Genomic DNA, 15,267 nt, shown 5'->3' on the forward strand with positions numbered 1-15,267 from the left:
TCCAAGAATAGTTCAGATAGATGCGTGTAGTTTCTAGAGCAGAACCCCGAGTGAAATGAAACGCCCGATTCCAGAATGATATTTTGATGTAACTTCAGTGGGTCCTCTGAGGTGGAATACGGTAAGATATTTTAATTTTAGGAAAAATGAGAGAGGGAGTGAGAGAGAGGAGGGGGAACAGTGCTGATTAGTGAGGCTTTGGCCTTTTTTTTAAAGCTTTTTTTTGTTGTTGTCGCAGAAGCTCCTAACGCTCAGGAAGTGGAATCTGTGGTTTAGGGGGCCGAGCTCTGTCTGAAGGAGTTGAGAGAGACAGAAAAAAAGAAAAAAAAAAAAAAAAAAAAAGCCAACTCAAGCACCACTGCTCCTCAAAGGGAGGCTAAATTTAAAGTCACCCAAACTAGCAGGCTGCGGCGCAAACCCCGTCTGCTTCCTTCACCCCTCCAAATGGGTAAGCGCTCTTGTTTTTCTCGCCTCGCGTGGGCAGCTGCCGGTGGACGGGCCGTGGTGGCAGGGCCCCCGCACCTCACCTCACCTCCCCGCACCTCTCCCCTTCTCCTCTCCTCTCCTCTCCTTCCCGCCGCTCCCCCGCGCCGTTCTCGCTGCGCCTCAACCGCGGAAACGCCGGCCTCGCGCCCCCTCAGCGGCGGCCGTTGGCGGGCCCTGCGTGCCGCCAGGCGCCAGCAACGGCCCCGCGCGCGTGGCCCTGGGTCCAGCGGCGCGGGGGAGAGCGGGAGCGGCGGAGAGGCCCCGTTGGCCAGGTGGGCTGCGGGACTCGCCTTCCCACGGGCCCGGGCCCGGCCTGGCAGGCCCCGGCCTTGGGCGGTGGGTAGGGGGAGGCCGGCGGCGCCTCCGCGGCGTGGCTTTTGGAGGGAAAAGAGCAGCGCCGGGACGAAAACACGCGGCAGAGCCTACTCCGGCGCCCAGAGCCCCGTAACGGCTGCGGCTGTCTTTGCGTGTTGTGGAGGGTGACACGTTATCGGGCAGCTTTGATTTCTCTCCCCCCCTTCGCTGCCAGCCCCCGCTCAAGGATGAACCGAGGCGCAGGTGGGTCGGGGCAGTAACGCTCCCACCCGTCCTCAAAGCGCTGGGTTCGGGGGCGGCGCCTCCCTGGTGGCGTGGAGCGGCCCTGCCCCCGGCAGGAGGGCGCGGAGGGGCCGGTGCTTCAAGGGGCAGCCCCCGCGAGTCTCGCCCCGCGCCCCAGCCGACGGGCTGCGCTCCAGGCGGGAGTCTGGCCCCTTCCCTCCTTTCCCCGTGGAAGGCGGGAGAAAAAACAAAACAAAAAGCAAGCAAACAAACAAAAACACAACACCCCGAAGTCCCCCAAAAGAAGCAAACGGTTTAAACTCTCTTTTTGCAAAGTGTCAAGTGTAACGACAGAGGCAGCCCGAAGCTAGACGGGTTAGAGCGAACCTGTCTCACCTTCCACCGAGGAGCAGCCCCGGAGCATCTCTGCTTAACGCGGTCCCTGTCCTCTTGGCCCACCGGACCCGGGAGTCCCGTCCCGTGTCCACCCCCCCGCCCCTCGGGAGGTTCCCCACCTCGTCTCTCCCCACCCCGCCTTTCTGTGCCCGCAGCTGTAAGGTGCCCCGGCACCAACAGCTGCGGTGTGTAGGAGAGATTCCGTTTTGTTCGTTTTCCCCTTATCGTGACTTGCGCTGGATGGGTGAATCAGTCCCTCAACAGCCGCTCAGGCGTCGGTTTTAGGCTATCGGGTTTGTAACGACTCTCCCACCCGTCCTGGCAGCAGCCCTGTGCTGTCCAGACTCCTGGGTGGCGGAGACTGATAAGCCGTTTCGAGGATACGTTTTGTTGGTTCAGCTTCTGCCGCGGCAGCCGGTGCGGGTGCAAACATGGAGGCGAATTGCGCCCATTCCGCCAAGCGCGGCCGCGCTCCCGCAGAGGGACGGAGGTGTGCATGATCGCCTCCCAGCTTCCTCAGCCCCCACTCGTTCGACAAACGGTTCTCGGCCGCTGCAATTGCCTCTTCTCCGACATCCGGCATCTGCCGTCGGGCCGGCATCCCTCCTCCGACGGGCCTCAGGAGAGTGGCCGGGGCGTCCCCAGCGGCACCGGGGACAGGGGGCGGGGGGCAGCGTTGGCTGGGGGCGGTGGGAGACTGAGTATCTTCATTCCGGGGAGGGGGGGCAGGCGAGCGGGGCCAGAGCCACCTGCGCGCCGCCACCTGGCGCACCGCCCCTCACGGCGAGCGGCCCCTCCCGGCCGGTGCCCCCGGCCCTTACCGCCTCCCCGCAGGTCGCCTCCTCGCCGCCGCCCCGCGGGACACTCGAGGGTGACTCTCGCCGCCGCCGTGTCCGGCACTTGGAGAGGGAGTGTGGCCGCGCCGGCCGTGACAGTACCCAACCATGCCGAGGTCCTTCCTGGTCAAGAGTAAGAAAGCACACAGCTACCACCAGCCCCGCTCCGCTGACGAGGACTACAGCCTGCGGCTGGAGACCGTACTAGCCCAGATCTGTGCAGGTAGGAATCCCTCGGCCGAAGCCTCGCTTGCGGCGGGCAGAGCCCACCCGGCTGCCAGCGGCACCAGCACCAGCCCGTTGGTGTGCAGCCCCCCGGCGCCGCAGCCCCCGCGGGGGGCCGGAGGGGCTGATGCGGGAGCAAACCTTGGTGGGAGCAGGGCCGCCGCGGGAGGTGTCTGGCTCCCACTGTGGATTCACACTGAGGAGCCCCCTTGCCCCCTTTGCCCTGCAGATAGCAAGATCCCCGAGGACACGGGTCTGTGCCGCACCGTCCTGCCAGATCCGGAGCCTTCCCAGGGACGTTTTTCCCCGGAATCCCACCTTACCGAGCCTGCTGATGGCACCTCCGACTCAGCGCCCAGCTGCGAGGGCAGCGTCTGTGACAGAGTGTCCGAATTTGAGGATTTCTGGAGACCTCCCTCGCCCTCCGTCTCGCCAGGTAGGGCCGGGGAGAACAACGCTCGGTGAGGGTCCGACTGTATGTCTGTGTCGGTGCCGTGGGGCAGTGTCTCGGCTACAAAGTCGCTGTCGAAAATGAGTGGATTTTCCTTTTCCCATTCAATAGGAAAAGGTAAATCTGTCCTTTCCACTCGTTTTCGGGTTATCTCTCTCGGGTCGTTCTTCCAGCTCATTTCTCATTGCCAAGGGAGCAGCGGGGGACAGTCAGGCTGTAGGAAAGTTGTGATGCCATGGGGTGTTGATTTTTTTGGTTTCTGATTAATTGCTAGAGGCAGCCCAGTTATGTTTTAAAGGTCTCAGCTTTTTCCTATTGGGGTCCTGCTATCCCGAGTTCAAATGTTTTTTAAGACAATAAAAAAATTCTACTATGCTATCTGTATATCTGTAATAAACAGTGCCGATCTTGTGTTTTGTACTACCTGCTATGCATTTTCCCTGACTCCCTTACAGGTTATTTCTTGCCTACAAAAAAGATCTCTCCCTCCTCCTCCCTCCCCCCCCCCCCTTCTTGCTCTTTTTGGTTTTGTTTGGTTTTGTTTTTGCTGGTTTTGTTTTGTTATATTTTTTGCTTTGCTAAAAACGCTTTTGTAAAAACCAGATGAAAATAATGACAGTCAGATTTAAACACCCCAAATCCAGGAAACTCACACTTATGGCTGCAGTGCCTGTCTCTAGCTCCCTCGTCCTGCCTTTGATGTGGTTGGAACAGTGGGAGATGCTGTCCCCAGCCTGGCGCAAATACTTATCTCATTTAAAAATACAATGGTGTCATTTTATAACAAAAATATGTATGTATAAAACACACTTATTATTGCCTCAGTTAAAAAAATGGCAGATGGAAAAAAAAATTTGTCTTAACCAGAGGAAAAATTGTCTCAGCTTTACTGACAGCAGAAAACGAATACATAGTCCTATGTCCCCCCTGATTTTCCCTGCTTATCAACAGCTGATTGTAATGATGTGGGTTTGCATTTTTAAAGCATCCCCCTCTTTTAAGAGTCACAAAGCCCTCTAAAGGGGCGTTCAAAATGCTGCCCGGTATTGTCGCAGTGAATCTGGGGACAGTTTCAGTTAGTTTAAATGACAGGCTGGACTCAATACAGTCATGTAGCCATCTTTCTTTTGCTACTGTTGCTTTAGAAAGTGTAACAATGTGTGTAATTTTTGTTCTAACAAATTTGTCCAGCTCCTCTTTCCCCAAATAATTATGATTTCTGCACGGGAAACAGACCATTTTCATGCAGTGTCCAAAAAGCAGATAGAAAACGGAGCAGGTATTTATCAGGGCTGCTCTGCCTTCTCCTCCTCCCCATTCATTTCTTCCCCTGCTGTGGGATTCATTAGCTCTCCGCAAACCAACTAGCTACCCAGGGAAGGTATCTTTGCAAAATGAGGATGACAACCCTAAATCAAGATTTTTGGGGGTGAAGGAGGGCATTCCTGGGACCACCTGATTTTATTCACAGGAGGAACAGGAAGCAGCTCCGAGTACCATAAGGAAAGAGCTTTATTAAATGAATCTCAGTGCACTGAGAGAAGTGCTGTTATGTTAACAAGGCAGTGGCACCAGGATTAGATAGTCAGGATTCCTCTGACAGCTCCCTCCTAACTTCTTCGCCTTCCAGATGCCTTGTGAGATTCAATGTGCAGCTGGAATTTGTGCCCAGATCACTTCTGCAAGATGCACTGGTCAGAGTCTGTATTTCTTTGATTGTGTTTTTCTGGGTGGGGCACAGTTTCTGTGCTTTGAAAGGCAGGGCAGGTGAAAAATTATGTTTCTAAACCATGCTCAGGGCAGGTGTAGTGAGCACTAAGTCCTATCACTCCCTTATCCCTTGAAGTGAATATGGGTGCAGGCTGCACTTCCATAAGCAGTGAAAGTCAAATTTCAGGTTTGGTTTTGAGTGCTCTGCTGCCAATGCAGGCAGGCATGCAAAGACACAATACCTGTTATCACTACATCAATTGTTGTTGACTCCATCAGTGCAAATAACTTTATTGTTTAACCTCACTTTCTATTTGTGTCTGTAATCACATGCATTTGCATATACAGAAGGTACCTGATGGCTCACTGAAGCAGCGTATTAGTACATTAGTATATTCGTGTCTCCTGATGAACCTGTTGATGCTGCAGTTTTGGAGGGAGGCTTTTACTGGGAATAGTGGAGTTGCGCAGAGACTGTCGTGTTTTGTGGTCTGTGGAGCTCACTTGAATCTTTCTTTGCTGTACATATCAATCTGTTCCCAACAATTTCAAGCTGAGTTTGCTTTGCCTTCAAAAAAGAGTATGGATGTTTCTTCTCTCAGAAGAAGCATATAAAGGCAGCATAGAATTGCTAGGAAGAAGAGGGAGAGTCTGTCTCTCCCTCCCTGGTCACCAGCTGGAGACCTGTATGTTGTGGAATGGAGAAGAGGCAGACACAAGTTCCCTACAGTGTGGCAGAGCAGGGTTTGTAGGTTGTCTTGACACTGGGTACAGGGCTTGGATGGCTTGAGTTTGCCCCTGGGAAGTACAGAATGGGTGGCTCCACTGCACTTGTGATTGAGAGGTCTCCAAAGCATATGAGGTGATAGAAGGAACATTGCATGCAAACTGATCTGTGGTGCAATGTTTACCATGTCCCATATTGCCAATTCCAAGGGCTCAAAAATCAGGTCAACCTTCCTTCTCCTCTCACTGAATGGACTGGCTTAGAAATCAAGATTGTAAGTAATAGTTTATGGATATTCAGTTCTAATGTTGAAAATTTGAGGGTTTACATTTTCATGCTTTTTTTTGTGGTCTGGGCTAGAAGTTGACTTTAAAAGAGAGAAAAAAAAAATAAGAACAAGAAAACAAAAGGAAGGCAGAGGGTCTGATGAAATCATGCAGTTTCAAAACCTGGGGCTTTAAGATAGTTTTGAATCTTGCGATAAAATTGTGAGATATGGCAGCCCTGAAACTGGCTGCAAAGACACAAGACAGATGATGCGATGTTGACCACAGCTTTGCAGTCAGTGCAGAACAGGAAAAATCATGCTCAGCACCATGTCAGCTAATTTGATTTCATTGCTTGGTTCAAATGTCCCAGTTGGTATGTCTGAATATGTTTCCAATGGAAAGACTGTTAATTTCAGTGGAAGAATTTATGACTGTTAATATCTGAAATTATATAAAAGATAGGAAATAGTCAAGTCATTCAAAGTTCAATTTTTACCTCATTTTCTACTCCCTTCTCTAGTCCTCAGTGACCATCTGCTTGTCCAAATGGATAACCCAACACAGCATGACTTCTTTCCCTAGCCCCCTGTCACTATCTTGGTTTGCTGAGGGCTGAGAAAGCCATGGGAGCTGTGAAGATGACAGGAGTAAGAAATAGCAAGAGAACAATTGTGGGAGGGCAGTTTTTTTGGGTAAGTGGGGTTATTCTGGAATTCCTAGTTATAAGGGATGCCAATGTTTCTATGAAGGCATTGGTACTTCACCAGTTAATTGATTCATCTTCTCCTTGGTTCACTAAAACATTTGTCCAGTGGAGCCATTTGAGTCTCACAGTGCTAGTGCCTGTTGTGATGAAGAGTAAAAGCAGAGCACCTCAGGCATTAATCAGCATCCCTGGCAGATGCAGATGGGGTCTGGTAGCTTATGTTCCCTGCTCAACTGTGCTTTTCTCTATGCTCCCTGAGCATTTGTGAGGTTAGACATTGATCTCAAGGGCTGTGTTCCTGCCATTGCATCAAGCTCTGCTATGGGCCCCCTTACAGATTCACCTTGTAGTGCCCACTGCCTTGGTCATATGTCATTGCCAAAGGTGAGCCTGTCTGAGCCAAGTGAAGCCACCTAAACTTGTCCTGGTGGAAGATGGCTTTTTTAATGACTGCTCAGAAAAGTGTTTTGTGTTTTTAGTGCTTTCTACTGTGGTGATTTTGGGAAGCTTAATGTTTTGGGTGAACTCTGTTTCATTTCAGATGAGGATTGAGTTTGTTTCTTTCTGAAAAAGTGAAGCATGACATTTAAGCACCTCAGAAGCTTTTTTAATTTCAGCTATGCTCTAGTATAGTAATGGACAGATGTGGCATGAAGTTGAGAGGCTAGATTTGTGAATTAAATTGTACAACAAGCAGATCTTAGTTTTGTTAAACAGGTAAATATTGTCACTCTTGCTCTTTCTGCCAAATCTGCAATGTCATATTTGCTATATGGATATATGCTATCTACATTAGAGCTTAAACATTTGAACTGTCACCTTTGGTGCCCATCTTGGGCCACAGTAGATACACTTTTCTGATGAGCTATGTATGAAACCAAAGGAAGTTGCAGACTGAATTGTTCAGCGCCTCAACAGTTAGATCAGCGTGTATACACCTGGGCACACAGAGATGGAGGTAGAAAAACTGGTGGCTGCTTTAAATAGTTTGGCTGGGACAACAGGTAAGTAAAATGTCCTCCCATTAGAAACAAAAGGGCAAACTTAATGTGCAGTATGGGGCCTGGCTCTGGCACAAGCCTCAGTGCTGAGACTGTGATAGTGGCTGGACTGTGAAGTGTACTAACCCCCATTCCCTTGTGTTTCTGCAGCCTCGGAGCGATCTGTGTGTCCATCCCTAGATGAAGCCCCCCCCTTCTCGGTGCCCTTCAAACCATACATGTGGAACAGTCTGGGTGGCTCTGAGCTGAGGCACCTTGTGCAAAGCTACAGGCCCTGCCCAACACTGGAGCGAACCTCTGCCCTGGGACTCTTCTGCGAGAGAGGCTCTGAGCCTGCCCTGTACAGGGCAGAGTGTAGCTCTTCCCTTGGACTTTTATGGTGACTTTGGCTCTCCAGGCCCAGGGCTGTTTGAGCGGCCGCCAGCAGCAGCACCTGGACTCTATGCTGAGTCACAGCCTGGGCTGCAGCAAGAGAAGGGGCCAGGTAGCATCAAAGTGGAGTCAGACCTCTTGTGCCGCCCATTGCTCATCAGCACTGGCTCTTACAAGTGTGTCAAGTGCAGCAAGGTAGGGATCCCATTCTCACATGATGGTCGTGACTCTTTCCCAGCCCCTCTCTCTGTTAAGTCTGACCGCGTGTGTTCTCTTCCCTCAGGTCTTCTCCACACCACATGGCCTTGAGGTACATGTGCGCCGCTCACACAGTGGCACGAGGCCCTTTGCCTGTGACATGTGTGGCAAGACCTTCGGCCATGCAGTTAGCCTGGAGCAGCACAAGGCCGTACACTCACAGGTGAGAGTGAGGCAGACTGCCAGGATGAAGGTCCAAGGGCTAGGGCCACCTGCTTGCTTCGGCCAGCACTAGGGAGGCCATGAAGGCAATCACCTGGCAGTATGTGGGCATCTAAACAGAGAAGAGGGAAAGAACCTGGTAGGACTATGGTGCACAGTTGTGGGTGAAGAATATGATGGCAGGCAGAGGAAAGGGTGTGCAGCTAGTAAGCAAAGGAGCAAATCGACAAATTAAAGAACACAGCTTTTGTTTCCATTCCCCAGATCTTATATACATCTGTATTAAGCAATGGGCATTAACAGATAATAAATAATAATTCTTCTCTCTAAGAGCTGGAAATCGTGATGCAGATGTGGACTTTTTTTAACAGCTAAAGCAACTCTCCATGCATTTTTTTTTTTGATGCAGCTCTCCTCATTCTTTCCCCCTCCTCCAAAGAAGTGAGTCTTCCCTTGTTTGTAGTCATTGTGTCTGTGCAGGGAACATCTGAACGAACAGTCAGGTACAGAGCACAGACTTCACCAGTCTCGACACACTCTGAGTCACACACGAAAAGAATATGGTAGTTAATTTTGGTATGAGGACTTGTAACATTTTCCACCTGCTGGTACTGTGCCATATTTCCCCTTCATCCACCCACTTGACCTGGCAAATCTTCCCTTCTTCAGATTGGCTTTTGGAGGATAGTCTTACAGGAATTTATTTTTTCTGTTTTGTTTACAATTTCATGAGTGCACAGCAGCAGAGCACACAATGAGGGGAAATAGCTCATCACCCATGAAATAATAGTGAAAAGAGCAGCATACGGTGCCCATGGAAGGGACTACATTTCAGGGAGAGCATCTTAAACAGCAAACAAAGGTCATTGCATGAAAGAACATCAGGAAGAGGAATGTGTGATGGAAATTAAGGGGTGGAAAGAAAAGATGATTTAGGGTGGAATGAAGGGGTGGAGATGAAATGTGTAAGGGAAACAGGAGAGTTAGCATGGTCTTAATGCATTTATTTTAGTATGTTGCAATACTAAGCCAAAATGCTCTTTTCCCCACATGCTCTAGGTACCTTTCACTTGAATTATAATGGAAATAGGACTAAGCAGTTAGTTGTTACCCTGCCATCAGAAGTCAGCCTGCCACAGAGATTTCCCAGGAGAGCCCATCAGACCTCAGCATCCACTTCCCAGTGTGCAGTGAATGGGTGGCCTCTGGACAGTGCTGTAGCTGTTTGCTTCCCAGCAGAGTGGTCATCTCTTGTTCCCCTATTGAAATGTGTGGGTGGGCTCTGCCTACTCTGTCAGGGCTGCTCCCACCTGGCTATTCCTGCCAGCAAGAAGAGCTGCTCAATTTTATTTTTTGTGGTGGGTGGTACACAACATTGGGAGAGCGTCTATTATCTTTTTTAATCATGTGGTGCTATCATGCCAGTGTTAGCATCTCCACCGGCCAGTCCAGCTCTCTGGGGAAATGGAAGTGCTTGCTAAGGCAGAAGGGGTAACACTGCTGTGCTGCCAGGTCAGGTTTTTTGTTGGTGGGATTGCTGATATTGTGTAACGTGTGTTTCGGCTTCTCTCTGCAGGAACGCAGCTTTGATTGTAAGATCTGTGGCAAGAGTTTTAAGAGATCATCTACTCTGTCCACCCACCTGCTCATCCACTCGGACACCCGTCCCTATCCATGCCAGTATTGTGGGAAGCGGTTCCACCAGAAATCTGACATGAAGAAACACACCTTCATTCACACAGGTCAGCCCTGCATCTACTGGTGTTCAGACCCAGGTGTGGGAGCAGGTCTCTGAAGAGACCTGTCTCATCTGGGACAGTACATGCACCTCCCTGTGCTTCTCGCTGCTCTGCTGTTATTCATAATATCTGAGCTCTACTTGTGCAAAGGAGGGTGATTTGAAGGTAGTTTCATGAACAGCAGCTGCAAAATTACCCAAACCCTCTCAATCCAGTCAGTGTTCTCTTAATAGCATCTACCAATGTTTGTTCAAAGGGCTTTTGTATAAGGTGGTTTGTAGGGTATTAATGTAGCCTTGATTTACAGCTGAGGTCCCTGGAAAATGGCAGGTAAATTTGATTGCAGTATTTCTTTTTCCAGGATCTACCAATTTACAACAGGGACAACAGGAGTCTCCTCCTCTAGATCAAACACTAAACTGGAGGGCCTAGGGTCTAACTCTTATTCTAAATATTTGTTCAGTATTGTCTGCACTTCCATCCAGATTTCCTGAGAAATGGCAGCAGTCTGATACAGAATGGAAGGAGAGTTCTCAAGTTTCACTCTTACTAATAAACATGGAAAACCAGTACAGGTGAATCACTGAAGGAAATTGTTTTAAAAACATGATTCAGGAACCTGAGAAGGAAGGTTTATCAGAAATCTTTAGAAGAAAATCTTGCCTTTCAGACCTGCACTGTTTGCATGAATAAGAGGGAAATGAATGATGTGTGAGATACAGAAGCATCTGTAGACACAAAATAACAGCTGTACTGGCAAAATCAAACGCTGAGATGACCAAATCCTTCTTTCCTGTTCAGGACTAGCAAGTATCAAGGGTGAAGCAAAAAATGGCAAATAATGTAGTAAGATGGCATAATATATAGCACTGCTTGGTTGTGACTTTTCTAGATGGCAAGCAGTGAATAATAAATATTAATTATAAATATTTTCCACCAGATGTTTGCTTGATGAAAAGAAACTATTTAGGAAGTAAAACAATAAGTGTCTACTAACTTTTTCAGACGAGGCTTGATTAAGTATAATTTAATCCAAATTCTGAATCAGTCAGAATCATTATTTTGTTGTAAGACAACAAACTGCCTGGGCTTTTAAATTACCGATATAAACACAGGTCCTTAACTGAATCAGGGATCCTTTTCATATACAGCATACAGGTGTGAAATGAGCCTCCAGCAAATTTTGCATTATTTTATATTTCTTAGAATCTGATCTTCAAACGTGCAAAGAATTTTTTTCTCCAGCTGAAGTCAGTGGGCTCTGCAGGTGCAAAGCTACTCTGAAAGTCAGTCTTGGTTTTGTGGCTGGGTTTTCCTTTATCTGTTATTTCATAATAAACACTATGTAAATGTGCTGAGATCCTGCTCCCAGGGACACCAGTGGAGTTTTCCCACTGACCCCTCCATAGGACAAGCTCCAGAGGCTGGATTTACATTATTTGTTTCAGGAGAACTTCAGGGCTTGCTCGTGTGACTGCTAGCATTTCAGTGTGGGGAATGGAGAGTATAGCAGATTTCTGGGTGAACCCTGCCCTTCACTTAAGGGCCCTTAAACCTCCCTTGTGGGCAGATGCCAGCTCCCTGGGTTTGACTTAACAACCTACATCTCTCTATTCCACCAATAATTGATGCCAGACATTCAGCACAACATGGGGGTCTTCCCAGGATTTTCTCACATTTCTAGGACACAAAGTCAGTTTAAATCACACAGAGCCCATGCAGCCAAATGTATTTACAAGTTGTGGTGTCCTGGGAACACTGCTTCAGGCTGCTCCCAGGACAATACCAGGCCAATGAAGGTGTAATCAAGTCCAGGTCTGCTCAGCTGTAGTGCAGGCTCAGCTAATGCTTTGGGGCTTGCAATTGCACAGTTTTTTTTAAGAATTACTTCCTTGGTAACCACATAGTAATTCTTTTGATTTGCTCTAAGGTCCAGTGTGCGTTTCCTGTTTGCTCTGGTCCTGCATAAGCAGCGTGTTGCCTCTTTCACGCCCTCTCTCTCTCTCTCCCTCCTGCCTTCTGCTTGCAGGTGAGAAGCCTCACAAGTGCCAGGTGTGTGGAAAAGCCTTTAGTCAGAGCTCCAACCTCATCACCCACAGTCGGAAGCACACAGGCTTCAAGCCCTTTGGCTGTGATCTCTGTGGCAAAGGCTTCCAACGGAAGGTGGATTTACGAAGACACCGGGAGACACAGCATGGCCTGAAATGAGTCCCAGCTGCAATACAGAAAACACCTACAACACTATAAGAACAGATTCCCTTGGCTTCCCCACTGGACCCGAGCCCTGTCCTGAGCACAAACCCTGGTATTGCCTTTATGACCAGGAACTCAGAGAGGAAAGAAAAAGAGAAGGCCATGCATTGACAGCTCAACCTGAATGATTGTGAAAGCAGAAATTAAAGGCTGGGGTTTCGCTCTTTCTCCCCCCTCCCTCTTTGTTCCTGAAATAACACTGGAAAATAAGCCTTTTAGATATGAAGCCTAATACTCCAAAGATGGATAAGCTACCAAATATCTGTAAGCTGAAAAATATTTCTCCCATGGCCAAGATGAACCCTCTGAAGGTTTCAGTAGTTTGAGTCCTTGCAGGAAAACATGGGTGTAACAGTGTTTACATGGTAAAGACAGCCATCAGCTCATAGTGTAGGGAGCAACTTGCCTTGGTTGCATTTCAATGTTGAATAGCTTCACTTTTTGTTTCCTGTCTGGAAAACCTGGAGGATCAGGATTGAACTGTGCAGCCTGACATCTTGCTGGTTTTTTTAAGCAAAGGTACCAGCTTGGGCTTGATCCTACTCTCACTTGTTCTGGTGCAATAGGGAGCTTCATTAACAGTTACAGAGAGGCCCTTTTTATCTTCCCAGAGATGTGTCTGTCTGTGCAAGGCCTGGATGTGTGTGTGTTTGAGGCACTTCTTGTTACATCCAGAAGGAAGCTTTTGAAAGACAAGTGGAAAAGCCAAAGCACAGAGATATGCCTTATATCTAGTTAACCCATCCAACAAGTGATTTTGACTGAGGAGGGCAAGAGGACTGGGGAGGCACAGACTCTCTGTCCAGAACCATTTCTGGCTTCCACACTCCAGGCTTATTCTAATAACTGGAAAATAGCTACTCCATAGCATCATTTGTATATTTGTTTTCGGTTTTTTAATTTTTAAAGGGAAACTCAGCTGAGGTGGGCAGGAATCATTATAAACTTATGATTGACTGAATTTGCCTTAAATGAACCTGCATGTACCTCAGTTAAAAAAAAATGCTGTTTTTACTGTTGACAGGTTTGTAAATGTTCTTATTTAGATTTTATGGAGTGTCTTATGTTTATTGGTACATATTTATTGGAACAATGTTTTAAGTTAATAAAGTATTGAGGATGGTTCACAGTGATTTTTACTGATTGTGTAATTTCAGCATATGTGAATTGTCAGCTGTTACAACAATACACCACAGTGATGGTCAGGGATAGGGCATTCAGGGTGGGTATGCAGGCACAGCAGAATTTGCACAAGGGCTCTGGTGATTAAAGACCACTACTGACCTATTTATTTGGAAAGCTCCTGCTGATTTCTGTAAAACACTTAATGCTCTTAGAGACCGGGGTATACTGTGATTAGGACTAGCACTATAAAAGGATTTAGAGGGGAAGCATCACTTTTAAGTGTCTGCTTTGGAAATGCAGACTGCCAGAAGTCTCCACAAAGCCCAGAAGAAACTTGAATGTCCTCCTGCTAGATTAAATGTCTCAGCTCAGGAGCTTGCAGGGACACCTGAACAACAGGTGTGTCTTTTATACTTAAGCCTGTTGGGACTCACAGAATTCCTTTTGCTGGCCTGCATGTCAGCAGGCCTTGCTCCATCTGGCAGTCACAACCCATACAAAAGAGAAGCAGGAGAATGATGGAGGGGTCCGTTGTCCTTTTCTCGGCAGACCACAGCATGGTAGCTGGGGCATTTACACATGCAGGTAACCTTATGTGCCCACATGGATATATGCTCTTGTTTCCAGCTTTCTTTGTACTTTTATTCTGGATGAAATCAGTGAGCAGAGGCCATCTTTTCCCTGCTGCCCTGGCCCTGTCCATGGCACCACCCGGATTCCTCTGTGCTTCTGCTTTCTGACACCCCTGAGAACTTCAGCCTCAGACCCTTCTTCACAGGGCTTGCCCTCACAGGCTGTGGCTGAAGATTATCTCTGTGGGGGTAACCCACCATCTGCTACTTGGGTGGGGGTCAGCTCTTCCACACAGGGTTGCCCACACCAAGGTGCCACTGACACAGGGGTTTTACAATTACATCAGACAGAGTGCAAGGCTGTGGTCTAAGTGCCACAAGAGCTGCCAGGCGCTCTGAAGGCCACATTAGGCCCATTATGTTGGGTCAATTGATGCAGAAGATCGGTGTAGGAAATTTAAGTGGAAGTGGGAATGTTCTGCTGATGCCCTGGGCCCTGCCCAGATCAGGGGAGATTCTGAGGAGCAGCTCAGCAGCTTGGCACTGCCCCCAGGGTTGTGCTAGACATTTTTTTTACAAGGAAGCTGCTGTTGCGGATGGAGTGAGTGCTGCCTGGGGGTACCCAGACAGGGTGTGTGTGGGGGCACAGCCCCTCTGCCCTGCCAGGCAGCCTCCCCTCCCCAAAGGCAGGTCTTACTCCAGCAGGCCCTCAGCAGGCCCAGGTACCAGCATTTACCTTTGAAACTGCAATAGCAATGTATTTTTGCCTACTGGAGTGTCTCATTTTCAAACAGGACAACCAGTGGGGTTTGAGCTTAGTGTAGGCTCTCTGGCCGGGGTTGGGGAGCTGGAGGAGCCAGTGGTGAGGCTGGAGGGCCTCGCACATGGACACAGCCTGGGTGATGGGACTGTTCTTCAGGGGAAGAAACTTGGAGAGTGTTTTTGTTGGTTTAGGTGTGTCTTCTCCTGGAGTGTCTTGCAGCTTACTGGTGTACCTTAGGGCACTGAGGTGTTTCTCAGGTCTGAACCCCTTTGAAATGGTGGTAATGTGAGGGAAAAAGGTTGGGTGTTCCCCACCTCACCAGCCTGGCTTGCACCAAGCACCAGGTCAGCTGCCTATTTGGGTGAAATGTGGCTATGTCTGGGAAAAAGTCACAGCTTTAAGGTGGGGAATTTGAAATTAAGAGGAGGAAAAGAAGATCTATCTGGTGAGAATCAGAACAGGCTACTGGGAGGCTGCAGTGCAAGTCTGAAGATTGGAAATACCTCAATGTTATTACTGCGTGCCATTAAAATTGCATTATGCATATCACATGACTTATTATTCATGAAGCGGGTTCCATACCTTTTGTTTGCTGGAGTAACACTAGAAAGGGAAAGGAGAGACGCTGTAGCACACCTTTGTTTCTTTCTGTAAATTTTTAATGACACCTCTAGCTAAC

The 15,267-nt window shown here is 48.5% G+C and overlaps 1 protein-coding gene across 1 annotated transcript; it reads left to right on the forward strand.

Annotated features, from left to right (window-relative positions):
* Positions 1–366: 366 nt before the first annotated feature.
* On the forward strand, positions 367–12,947 carry GFI1 (growth factor independent 1 transcriptional repressor). The gene is given in 8 exon segments (XM_030455235.1): positions 367–448; positions 2,254–2,478; positions 2,710–2,916; positions 7,495–7,714; positions 7,716–7,911; positions 8,000–8,137; positions 9,713–9,878; positions 11,905–12,947. Coding segments are annotated over 7 exon segments (1,221 nt in total). The 5' UTR covers positions 367–448; positions 2,254–2,363; the 3' UTR covers positions 12,084–12,947.
* The last annotated feature ends 2,320 nt before the right edge of the window (positions 12,948–15,267 follow it).

The sequence above is a fragment of the Calypte anna genome, chromosome 8 (assembly GCF_003957555.1).
Source record: "Calypte anna isolate BGI_N300 chromosome 8, bCalAnn1_v1.p, whole genome shotgun sequence".
In the NCBI taxonomy this organism is placed as follows: Eukaryota; Metazoa; Chordata; class Aves; order Apodiformes; family Trochilidae; genus Calypte; species Calypte anna.